Genomic DNA, 13,233 nt, shown 5'->3' with positions numbered 1-13,233 from the left:
GTGTGTGTGCTCAGACTCTCACCATTTTCTGTATAATGTTGATCTGCGAGCCATAACACGGTCTCTGGAGGAACCATGGAGCTGTGGATGCTTCTTCTGCAAATGCACCTGGGTAAGGAGGGAGACAGTTAGAGGGTGAACTTGATCTGTGTGTAGATGTGTATTTTTTTCTCTATTGATGTTATTTCACGTTTATTTTACGATTTATTTTACGATCACTATGACCCGTTTGTCAATACTTTAAACACTTTTTGAAATCTGTTAATTGCACATCACACCTAAAACAGTTAATTTCATGCTCCAAATCACAGTGTAACTAAACACAGACACACATTCCAGAATGCAATAACACACTAACACAACTCATCTACCAAAACACTGACACAATGTTGTCTTCAACGCAAACATGTAGTCAGTCACAGCACAGTGTCATAAAAACACTGACAACTGATGGAACAACACAAACTCAATCACTTCACATGTGTCAGATCTACTGGTTTACAATAGACAGATGATTGTATTGATCATAAATTGACTTTTGTGCTGTAGTTTCCTCTGAACCTCTCTACATTTTACTTTTATTGGGTTTAGTAAATGCAGGTATTTTGTTTCTTTTTTTCCAAACACTACAAAAAGTGAACAACCTATCTCAGAATGAACACTTAAATTACAACAACGAAGTTACAACAAATTTTAAATGTGTTAAATATATTTAGTGTCAAAATGTGTTAATTGTATAGCCCACACAGACTGATGTTGTTGTAACTGCGTGAAGAGTTTTGAATAAGTGTTACAGTAAAAGTATTGAACAACAGGTCATAAGGAGAGTAAAGAAGTGGAGTAGATTTCCTGTTATCTTCCTCACCACTCCTTCATCCTCTGCAGTGGCTGCTGTTCCCCTCCCGGCTCCTTCCATGGTCTCCATCTCTTCCTTCAACTTGGAGCACACACTCAGCTTCCTGCCCGGTCCCGGGACCCCCCCCGACGCCCACTTCACCGTCCAGATCATCCGCCAGAGGTATCCACTGACCCGACACATGTGGACAGCTGCTTGTGACTTTAAGACTTTGTGTACATTGCTTCTTAAAATAATAAGCACATTTTTGATTTCTATTACTGTAAATTCATAAATATTTCTAAAAACATATGTTCACACTCGCCCTGTCATAAGTTATCGAGTATGTTATCGAATGATGAACATTTTAAAATCAACCATACAACATAATAAAGTTATGGGGTGATTTACTAACCTTAATCTCTTGGACACAAGGAGGTAGACATCAAACTGATAAATTAATTGCAAAATTGTAAATATAGTAAATTAAAGAAATAAATATAAAGACTTCCAACACAAAGTTCATCCATCTTCCTTGCTTGTATTTTAAATGTTAACGCCGACCATCATGGGAACAAGTTCCTCCATTCAAAACTTAAACATGCTTTGCCTGAGTTTCATTTTACCAGTTAGTAATATAATAATACAAATGGTAATCTGCACTGCAATTTGAGGATGGGAAGGTCATAGGTTTTACAATAGACCCATGATCTGATAATGAAGCAGTAAATGTGGATGTTATTAGCGTTCCTCCTCAGATGGAGGCAGTGAACTACAGACCAACTGAATGCTGTCAGTCCAGGATGATGGTCAGCTTTGTCTTTGCTCTACTTTTTGTTTCTGTCTTGTCTTCACTTTGCAGGAAGTCGTCGTGGAAATCAGTGTGGGGCTGTTTGCAGCTGGTGGTGGGACAGATGTGCAACCTAACCGAAGCATTTGAGAACCTGTACTCTCAGTACCAAGCCCGGGTCCAGGCCTTCACAGCCGGCCAGACATCCAACTGGACCGTGTCCCAGTGGTTCCAGCCTCTGTCAGACTGTGAGACACCACACACACTCAAACACACTGTTTAACGGCCCCATATTATACTCTTTTTTACTCAATTTCACACAGCTGTCAGACGTCCAACTAAACTGTATTCAAAATGTATTGCCCCAAATCATCTCATCCGTGGTCCTGAATGTCGGCTGTCTAAAAGTCGCTCAAATGAGCTCTACTGAGAACAAGCTGTTTCTGTGCCTGCACCTTTAAGTAACATGGTTACTGTACACGGCAAAGATTATTACCACTTTATGGCTTAAAATTGGTGGGTATTTCATCAATTAAGCTCAGGAGTTTCTTGCTGTGCACTGCAGCCATAGAAATAGACCTAGTAGGCGTTTTATCGCACTGAGGGGCCGGCCTCACTCCCGTCGTGACATCACCACAGGAGCTGAGTCTGACCAGCCTGTATGAACACCGTTTTACCAGTCAGTGGGCTGCAGAGTCCATTCAGGACCCGTCTGCTTTCCTCATTCTAGGAGTTGGTCGGCTCAGGGAGGACCAGTTTATGTATGTAGAGACCAGAAAAAAACAGTTTTTCATAATATGGGACCTTTAAGAGTTACGCACATTTCCCTCACCATCTCACCAGTGGTGGCCAGCCTCACTTCACTGCTGTTTGTTTTCATGCCAGTTGACTGAATGTCAGTCACTTTGTCCCTGCAGCTGTGCTGGGACCTCCTGATGTCTCTGTGTCTGGCTGTGGGAACTGTCTGAACCTGCAGCTCAGGTTGCCGGTGACAACGACGGGCCAGCAGAGCCTCCAGCTGCAGAGTCTGTACAGAGGAGTGGTGCTGCACGTGCAGCGCAGCAGGGACGGCTCACAGGTATGTGTCGGACTGACAGCAGCTCTGATCCAATACTGACACAGTTGTTGCTGCTCAATTTAACCTTCGTCTTGTGTTAGCTATTTTTGGGTGTGGACCCCTGGACCTTTTTTGTCAGTTTACCCCTTGGCTTCAATTGAGCCTTCCTCATGTCAGCTTTCTGCTACCGTCTATGGTGTTCGGGTTAGTTTTGACCCGAGTCTTAAATCAGCTGTAAAACACACTAAAAACAATTATTTATCATCCCATTTGTTTCTCATCTCTTGGTTACGTTGTTAGGCTTCATTATCCATGAAAAGGTTGGTTTTGCACTTATGATTTCAGTTTTAACTGTAATTATTGTTCTTATCGTTATAACCGGGTCAAAATTGACCCGAACACCACAAATGTAAAAAAAAAAAAGTTGTTTTATTTTGTTCAAATAGAGGTTCCTGGCAAAGTCAAAAAAGTCTTGATGCTATACACAAATTTATTGGTACTTCTATGCATTTAAAACTTGAAAACGGGTCACTGGTGACCCGGACACCAGAGGAAGGTTAAAAGATGACAACTCCCATTCATTTTCTGCAGCTGGGTTCAGAGCCAGCATGCAGACAGGCAGCAGCTGGTAAACACCACACATAGAGCATTTAGCAGCTAAACTGGAGCTGGTGAAAACACACAGCAGTCCGTTTTTAGGTTTTTAATGCATAAAAGTAGCACATAAAATGTGTTTATTGCATCAAGGCTTTTTGACTGTGTCAGGAACCTCTAGCCTATTTCAACAAAATAAAATAGAATAGAAAATATAAGCATGTCATTTCCTGAGGCAGACTTCATGTGAGATACTGAGAAATCAAAACTCAGCTCTTCTTCCTCTATTTTACACATCTGTTCAAACTTACAGGCTGCTTTCTCTCTGAGGGTTTTCAGGATGTGTGGTTTCACCCTCACTTTGTGTTCCTGTGTTCAAGGAAACACTGAAGAAGTCAAAGAATTCATCAACACATCATCTGCTGTCACTCTGGGCAGAGCAGCTTCCTTAGTAAATCACGTAGACACGTCACATAGGAGTCATTTGTAGCCATGCTGTGTGTGTGTGTGTGTGTGTGTGTGTGTGTGTGTGTGTGTGTTTCCTGGTGTGTGGCAGCTCTTTGTCGTTCAGCACCGTGGCACAGGAAGTGAGACATGTTACTGCAGCAACAAAAACAGTTTCTGTGGAAAACCAAGAAATAAGAAAACAACTGTGGCTGACGTCAGAAAACACTGACTGAAGCAGGTTGACGGTCACAGACCTCAGGTCAGGGCGCAGCTGGGAGCTCAGCTGGGCTTTCTGCTCACCTTTCTTCTGACTGTTTCTCTGAAAACGTATTAATTAGGCGTTCAGCAGGTTTTTAGCGGCAGCTGAAGTATCCACAGAGGCTCCTCTCCACACCAGGCTGATCAGAACTCAAAGCACTAGAAACACTGAATAAAGCCAGTGATTTACTCCGGCTCTGGGAGCTGACGTCACACATTCCTTTGAGTTTGAGAACTGATGGAAAATAGAAGATCACAACTCGACTACATATAGAACATAGGCTGAGTTGTTTAGACATTTTTTAAAGTGTTTTGGGGCTTTTGTCATTAATTGACAGCACTACCCACATGGAAAAAACCTATAGGTTTTAATATAGGTTTGAATATATGTGACATACATAAAATTGGTCGTTTTCATATATACGCATATATGCTAATATATATGGTGGATATATGCTGCATATATGTATATCCTATATATCCTCATGAGGATATATGTGCATACCTGTATATGAAACCTATATGCAGTTTATCTGTGCATATATGCACCATATATATTAGCATATATGCGTATATATGAAAACAGCCATTTTTATGTATGTCACATATATTCAAACCTATATTAAAACCTATAGGTTTTTTCCGTGTGGGTATAGAGATAGGGAGGCAGAGAGAGGGGGAATGACATGCAGCAAAGGGCACACCAGGGGAATCGAACCAGGGCCAGCTGCTGCGAGGACTATGGCCTCTGTATATGGGGCGCCTGCTCAACCCATTGAGCTACACCCTGTTTCTAGGCATTTTAATGTAGAATGATATTGTAGCAGTTTCAATTAAGCCTTTAGTTGACTGATTGTCCACCAATGGCGGCTGAGTTGGATACAAGTCTTGACACGTGCAGATGAAAGATGAGGAGTAGAAGATGATCCAGTCGGTGCTGCAGATGACTGGATTACAGAAAGTTAAAGGGATAGTTCACCCAAGATTGAAATTTCACTCATTATCTCCTCCCCCTCATGTGGACTAAGGGCTGGGAGAAGTTTCAGAGTCCTCCGTGGCTTCTCTGAGTTACAGGGGGTCTCGGCGTAGCAGTGCATGTCCATATAACGGCAAATGGATACCAACTGTCTTCGTAACAAAAAGACACACCAAAAAACATCCAAATACCTTTGTAGCAGAAGCTCCTCTTCCCGGTTCGTCAAATTTGGACAAACTGGGAAGAGGACAGACCCTGGTTCGTCCAAATTTGATGCACCGGGAAGAGGAGCTTCTGCTACAAAACAAGCTTGAAATATAGACTTATTTAATTTTTTTCGGGACAATTTTGCATTTCGGGGCTTCAATACAAGACGGACATTACATACGAGCAGCATGGAGGTATTTGGATGTTTTTTGGTGTGTCTTTTTGTTACGAAGACAGTTGGTATCCATTTGCAACCGTTATATGGACATGCACTGCTACGCCGACACCCCCTGTAACTCAGAGAAGCCACGGAGGACTCTGAAACTTCTCCCAGCCCTTAGTCCACATGAGGGGGAGTAGATAAAATTTCAATTTTGGGTGAACTATCCCTTTAAACTAAAGAGTCTCTGGTATAGTTCATAGTTAATAGTTCATAGGTACGGCAACATGCTCAAACAGCTGTTTTCCGTTCTGCTCCAGATGCTGAGGCTGCTGGTTCTGAAAGGAGACAGTCGGTGGAGGCGACATGAAGTGATCTCAGATTCCTGACTGCTGACAGTTGTTGTTGGCTTCTTTGTTGTTGGCAGAATATGTCTGTCATGTGTCCTCTAGATGGGGCTATACACACCTATGGCCATATAGTGACACATGAGCTCTATCACACCCACATTCTAATAACAAGTCAACTAGAATGAATTAGAGCTCAACGTGGCTCCTACACATATTATAACCTGAACAGTGTTTATACATTAAGACATTTACATACAGTATTAAAATCAAGTTCAACTCAGTACTGCTCACATCAAAATCACTGTCATAAAACCTTTTTATCAGCAGGTTGCCATTACACCTACAGGGAATGTGGCCTGGTGCACAGTGCAACCACAAGAAAGAGGGAGAGTTCAATACAAAGTGTGTTCATCTGGACTAGAGTCAAGATTAGGGGGATGGATAATGCATCAAAATGTGGGCGTGGTTATGGATCCACTGTGTCCATCTATAAGACCTGAGGAGGGTTCAGAAGCTGTTGTATGATGTATGGAGACACTTCCAGAAGGACGACCGTCTCTGCAGCTCTCAGCTGATCTGGTCTTCATGTCCAGAGTCCAGATGAAGCAGCTCCTCAGTGACTGTTTGTAAAGAAGCAGCTCAAGGACTCTGAGACTGAGAGAGACCAGAGTCTCTGGTCTGAAGACTCTCAGGTCTCAGAGTCAGGTCTGAAGGAAACCAGGCACTGGACACAAGACCAGCTCCTCCAGATCTGAGCCTTGACAAAGAGAAAAATAATACCAGGATTCATTCTCACTCCACCCTGTTCCATGGATGAGCTTGTGTCCTTTCTTGTCTCACTCCTGTCTCCTGTCTCCTGGCTTGTTGTGTTCCAGTTCAGACTGAATCTGCCGTACAGAGAGGAGAATGTGATCTCGTACCTCCAACCAGGTGTAGAGTACTGTGTGACCGTCACCGTGGACACACTCTTCAACTCCAACACTGTCTCTGGTGGACCTTACTGTGCTTTCACCAGTCCTCCTCCGTCCACAAGTTCAGGTAGCTACGTTACTCTGTATACTAGAAGAAAAAAAAACTTCATTGTCCCGCCAAGGCAGGAAATTCATCTTTCATACACACAGTGAAGTAAAGTGTCCATACACTCAGGTGGACAGAGTACACAGCTCCATTACTTAAGTCAAAATATACTGCTTTAGTGTTATGGCTGACTGGTGTTTCTTTTTAAGAATCACATCTGAATTATTAATCTTTTGATTTAGTGTTAATTATTTTTCATGACTTCATGGTTTGACCCAAGGCTTAAAGCAGAAGTAAGCGATCCGGTGGTTTTGGCTAACTTCCTGTCAGCAGATGGAGTTAGCAGTCCCCGCCCTCGTCCCTACGTCACCACATTCACGCGCATCCCTTGGCTGCACACACAGAGAGGACCGCCCCTTTATGCCGTTCTCTCTCCTCATTGGATAAAGGTTGTAGGATACAAGGAAAGTTTTCTCCTGGGCTTACAGCAGAGCAGAGTGACTGACAGACCCGTGTTTCAGACCAAACACTCTATAGAAGTGATTGCTGTCGGAAGATGGAACTATTTAAGACTTATATTAACACAAACATTCAGCTTACTTCTGCTTTAAAGGTATGACTGCAGTAAGTGAAAGTTGTACAGTCAGATCAAAAGTATATTTATTATGTCAACGACTGACTGACTGTCACTCAGTGTGTTCATCTTAAAGGGACAACGAGGAGTTTCTCCATCGGCAGAACGAAAAATTCCGCGACAATAAAAAAGTCTCATATTAATGTGGATGAATCTACGTTACCACTTGTTAATGGGCCCATTTTCGATAAATATATGGTTTTGTCTCTATGGTTATTTTGTTATTATTAGTGGTGGTGGAAATGCTGGGCGAGCCGACCAGCGTTTCTTTACTTTCGGTTTTGTGGCGAGTCATGAGAATAACGCCGCTGAATCTCCGTTTATGGTGGGAACTACGACGGTATGTGATCGTCTTTGAACCTCTGACTTTAATTCTTGATGAATGAAAACATGAGTCTGTCTTGCGCCGGTCAAAGAATTTCACGGTGTGCGGAGGCTCATAAATGTAGTGTGAAAACGCTTCGCTTTTCCAAAACTCCTCGTTGTCCCTTTAAAATCAATCTGAGGCTCAGAGAAGTTCTGTGTATTTCCTTGGACAATCAGGATCAGGGTGAGGGTCAGTATCAGGATCAGGATCTGGATCTGTTAGTGGATCAGATAGCAACAGCTACGTATGTCATTATGACGGAGGACAGGACTTGTTGACACTGATCCTGGAACAGGCTCCTGTTCCTCTCCACTGTTTTCTGTGGTAAAAGGCTGAAAGAGGAAGTTGATTTGAATGTAACGGTTCCTGTCTGAGGGCAGTTAGCCACATGGTAATAATTAGCTGTGTTTATTTCAGCTGTGTCTCTCCTCCCTTGCTCTACAGTGTATGTGGTGGTGAGCCTGCTGGGGGCTTCCTCTGTGCTGGGGCTCCTCCTCATCGGACTGCTGCTTCATGGTGGTCGACTCACCTTGTCCAGAACTCTGGTAACTGATCTGACTCGGATGTGCCGGAATCTGAACAGTAGCGTGCACACCTGAGTGTTGTCATTATGTGTCTTATCTCCGATCATACACAGCTGCAGCACAAAGACTCAACCAACTGGCTTCTCCAGCATCCTGACGGAGAGAGGGAGAGAACAACTGTGACAACTGTGGATGGATGAAAAACAACCCAGATTGAACATACAGATTGGACAGGACTGAGGTCTGAGACCAGTAGAGCTGGTTTAGCCAGACCTGATGGGGCCTTAGAGGAAGTTAAGGGTAGACTTTATGGCTCAGTATCATCATAATGGTACAAACAAGATGTTTTTCACATTTAACTTCTGCTTTCACAAATTCATCAATATACAATGTTACCATCTTCTCTTGATTTTTCTAATGAAACTGTTACTGATACTGAAACTACTGTGTTATACTGTAAAATAGATCATGTTGTAACAAGGTGGAACTGCCGTGTGTCTCTTTTTGTGACTTGTACAGTACAACTCCATGTTAGGTTAGGTTATACTATATATATATATACAATTATCACAAGCTATATAAAATTATACAAAAAATAAAATACATAATAATGTAATAATAACTTTTGCCACACCAGAAGAAGAACTTCAGAGTCACTGGGGGTGAAATGAAATGATATTGTTAAAAGAGTAAATGGATCATATGAGGAGGAACAGGAAGTGAAACAAACTATAGATATAAATGAACTGTATCACTACCTCGTGTAAGAATGTCCATGTACATGTGTTAGGGTTAGCATTGTAAAGGGAGAGTGGGGTAAGTTGAGCCACCCCTTGTTGCTAGGAAACCATAAGAAAAAATCAGCATGTGACCAAATATTTAGGAGCAAAGCATCATTTCATGGAGTCTGTGAAGGTAAGAACCACATGGGTAAAGTGGTTTAACATTTATGTCCAAAAAACATTTTTCACTCTTGAAAGTGAATTTAGCCGATCATAAGTTTCATGAGAATTGTGTTTAGACCAAAATAGATCATTATAAATTTGTTTTATACATGAGTTGTGGTATCTATGAGCTACAACATGAGGTAATAAACCATGCATGGAAGTGAACCATTTTAGCTTCAGGAATAAGGTCAATATGGCTCTGGGGGAAGTTGAGCCACCTGCCCTGTACAGTAGAATAGGTATTTGTGTTTATACAGTCATTATTAAATCAAGGTTGTATGTTTATGACTACAGTAAGTAGGCTACATGTGTTTATGGTGAGGCCAAGCTTTTCTTTCAAAGAGAAGGATGAGTTATTCTTCCCTAGATGCTGAGTGAGCTGGTGTTGACCTGTAACCTGGACAGGTGGAGGATGGAGTAAAGGGGGGTGGGGGGACTCAGCCTACCCCGCTGCTATGCTCAGCTTGCCCCATACATGGGGTAAGTTGAGCCACAAGACCATTTTTTGGACATGCTGTATTATCAAAACAGTTGTGTTTAAACTCATTCTGTTTGTCAGGATGCACAACATCCTGAAATAAATGCAGATATATTAGTTAGCAACAAAACTGTAATTGTCTTGATGTAGTGATCATGAATATGAAAAGTGGCTCAACCTCACTGAAGAAGAGAAGAGTCCACCTCTGACAGCTGAGCAGATCATGGTTACTGTTCATACTGATAACCTGCTGCCTTACTAGTGAAAAATGTGCCTTTCTCAAGCAACTCATTAGAAACATGTTTCACCCACATGTAGCTACAGTAGGGGAGACTGGGGACAGTTGCAACAAGGGATGGCTGCAACAAGCCTTATTTCTCCAATCAGAAACATGCTAGAGTGATGACACTCACACTGCACAAGAATAGAGAAGACATATTCAGCATCTGCTCCTGCTTGTACTGAGACAAAGTTGTTTTAGAGGTATGAAAGTAGTTTTTTCCATGAGCTATATTTTGTCATACTGTCCTGACCTTTTGTAGGAATGAATCCAAACGTACAAAGTTTGAATCACTGTTTTGTTGACTATTAAATGACATGGTTAGCATTTGTCAGTGTCATTGTGTCTAGCTAGTACATGATGTTTTGTCATGGCTGACAGGGTGGGGACGGTTGCAACAACTGCCATTTGAATATGGAAGCACTATGCAAATGCAAATGTATAAAATAAAACATTTTTAGCTTAAAATGGGCACAATATATCTATTTTATTCCTCATGATGAACAGAACAGCCAATTATATTAAACCATGAGAGACTAAGATTTCAAAATAATTCCCCAGATAACTTCCTATAATGAAATATGCAAATTGTATCTATAGCCTAGTTGTATCTTATTCTATGGGACAGAAGTAGCCACATATATTTTCCTATGAAAATTAGAGAAAAGTACATTTATTTGATGTCATACAGTGAATAAATCATCCAAAAGTAGAGTACATGTTTATAAAAGTTTTTTGTATTACAAATAGTTCCATTCTTCTTGTCTCACACTGAGCTGTTGAGTTTTATTACCACTGTTAACCTCTGCACATTGACTCAAGGCCTATGTTCTACGCAAAACAAAACTCCAACTGTTCTCTGATAAATATTACTGAATAACTAAATAATACTATAGTATTATTGTAAGACAATGCATATTTTAGGAATACTATGCTTATTGAGACAAAAATCAAAAGTTAATTAGTGAAGTTAATGTATGTTTAATATGTTGCAACTGTCCCTTATCCGTGTTGCAACTGTCCCCAGGTTTGGGGTCAGCTGCGACGTCTGGATTCTTCCATTCAAATGAATATTGTGATTGATGTGTCATATGTAACCATCTTTAAGTGGTATGACTAATTAGCTGACAAATGTATGTTTAATCTGTAAAGGTATAGTGAGCCTAGTCCAAATAGTCTCTGAGTAACTGAGAAAAATGTAAAAAGTGTTGCAACTGTCCCCAGTCTCCCCTATTTGATCTCTGGCTGAGTTTAAGCTGGAAAGCTTTTTTAAATGTAGCCTACTTGCAGTTCTTTCACACATCATTTTAACCCAGGGCTATTCATGTTGGTGTGTTAGTCTGAAGTCATGGATGGCAGAGAATCCTCTACACCTCAGTCAGGACCAAACAGGTCCTGCTTAATGGTTGTGAAGTTCAGAGAGAGAAACTGAAAGACCTGCACTAAACCCAGTTAAAGACCCCATATCAGAAAGCTGGTTTCCCTCTGAAAGACACACATTGTCACCATGAGGCCTTACAGGACTGACAGTGACCGTTTCCATAAGAAGAACATGTGCTGCAGCTGCTTCAGGACCCAGCTGTAGGCTATGTGTGACTTAGGCCAAAGAGACAGACCATAGGACACCAGTCTGAAATCTTCTACTGAAGATCCACCCACAGTGAGCTGTGTGGGTGTTCAATGGTCCTGAAAGACCAGTAAGCACACAGACACTGACTGTGCTGCTGTGTCCTTTTATTCCAATTGATTCTTATTTTGTGGATTGTTTTTCCTTTTACCTTTAAATTCTTATCTATAATTTGTAATTAGCCTACTTGAATACATTTCATTATTTAATTTATTTATTGTTTTCTTTTTTCAGTTTCGAGTAGGCCTACATGGTGGACAAACACCAAAGTTGCATGTCCATGATCCTTGGAGCAACTCTGGCCCATATCCGTCTATCTGGACAATCATGCTGGATATGGGCCAGATTTGGACCATGGAAGCAGGTCTATGCTGAGCCAGAAGAAAACAAGCATGTGGCTCATGTATAGAATTAATTTTATATATGGATGTTTTATTCATATATGTTTTATTCAGAATCGCTTTGGAATTAATGTTAGGAAGAACAGAATAGAAGAGCAGAATATCATATTTGTTAAAGCAGAAGTAAGCGGAATGTTTGTGTTAATATAAATAGTTCTATCTTCCGACAGCAATCACTTCTATAGAGTGTTTGGTCTGAAACACGGGTCTGTCAGTCACTCTGCTCTGCTGTAAGCATAGGGTGCGTTCCGATCGACCTTTAGTTCCCTGCGCAGTGGACTACACAGGGTGTGCCGCCATGTTAAGTGTGGTTCCAAACCGCAGGGAGCAGTTTGAAGGGAACTGTGAACTGTGCAGGGAAGGAGTGAACAACGGTTCCTCACTTCGCCCAGTTCACCGGATGTTGACAACCGATATTACCCATCAGCCATTGCGGTCCGTTTACGTGCGTTACGTAAATTGGTAGGGCTAACGGTTACCTGTCTAACTTTAATAGCTCAGTGGCTCAATAAACGGTCCATGAAAAAATATTTTTTCCGGCGAATATCTTAGTTACAACCTGATTGAGCTAACAAGAGTAGTTTCATGTCGTGTCCGACAACGGGAGGGTTTTAACAGCTGACGTCCTGTTAGCTTAGCTGCGTTAGCTTAGCTGCCGCTGTTAGCTTAGCTACCGCCGTTAGCTTAGCAACAGCCGTTAGCTTTCCTGTCAGCTGAGCCACTGATGCTTTCTACACATCCTGATACCCCCAAACTGAATAAATACCACGCATTGTAACACAAAACTGCTTTGCTTGTGCACACAGAAATAGTAATGTTTCTTAAATAATTTCAGATCTGTCTAAACGGTGATAGTGGCGTGAAACATTTTGAAACTTAAGCTGTGACGTTGCAGGGTGTTCCGATTGGTGTAATATCGGTTAAATGAAGTTTCCTACGGCAGATTCCCTGTGCAGGGAGTAGGGAGTAGGGGGCTCTGTCTGTGGATCGGAACGCAGCTATAGACTGTAAAAAGAATGGACGTAGCACCTGTGACGTCACCCATTGGTTTGGGGGAGTCTGTTTTGTGCCGCTACTACGGGGGTTTGAACCGCGCCATGTTGGATTCTACTTGCCATATTTGGAGCGATGCGGTCGTTGGCCGGCCGAGAACCCGCCCACTGGCCTCGTAGCAGCGGTCCACAGACCTGTCACTCAACGGTTCTGCGCCCTAATTGGCCAGAACTTTAAACCTAATAATAGTAAAACGGTAGAGTTTTTAAAAAATTCACCCCCCTCAGAGTG

At 41.9% G+C, this 13,233-nt stretch overlaps 1 protein-coding gene across 1 annotated transcript; it reads left to right on the top strand.

Annotated features, from left to right (window-relative positions):
• The first annotated feature begins 12 nt into the window (after positions 1 to 12).
• LOC146964692 (interferon alpha/beta receptor 2-like) lies at positions 13 to 8,648 on the top strand. Its single transcript, XM_085765162.1, has 7 exons — positions 13 to 112; positions 886 to 1,018; positions 1,698 to 1,873; positions 2,543 to 2,703; positions 6,550 to 6,712; positions 8,137 to 8,237; positions 8,330 to 8,648. Exons 1-7 carry the CDS (start codon positions 76 to 78, stop codon positions 8,414 to 8,416), a joined length of 858 nt encoding a protein of 285 aa, XP_085621288.1. The 5' UTR covers positions 13 to 75; the 3' UTR covers positions 8,417 to 8,648.
• Positions 8,649 to 13,233: the final 4,585 nt, after the last annotated feature.

This window comes from Trachurus japonicus, chromosome 21 (genome assembly GCF_045865225.1).
Source record: "Trachurus japonicus isolate A0001 chromosome 21, Traja_1.0".
Classification (NCBI taxonomy): domain Eukaryota; kingdom Metazoa; phylum Chordata; class Actinopteri; order Carangiformes; family Carangidae; genus Trachurus; species Trachurus japonicus.
The sequence above is the reverse complement of the archived record's forward strand: the minus strand, read 5'-3'. Positions and strand labels throughout refer to the sequence as shown.

Excerpts from the sequence above, each read along its gene's own strand:
- LOC146964692 (XM_085765162.1), top strand. The coding sequence starts at position 76 with ATGGAGCTGTGGATGCTTCTTCTGCAAATGCACCTGG. Across the intron at positions 1,874-2,542 it reads GTTCCAGCCTCTGTCAGACT|CTGTGCTGGGACCTCCTGAT; the intron begins GTGAGACACCAC and ends TTGTCCCTGCAG. Across the intron at positions 6,713-8,136 it reads TCCTCCGTCCACAAGTTCAG|TGTATGTGGTGGTGAGCCTG; the intron begins GTAGCTACGTTA and ends CTTGCTCTACAG.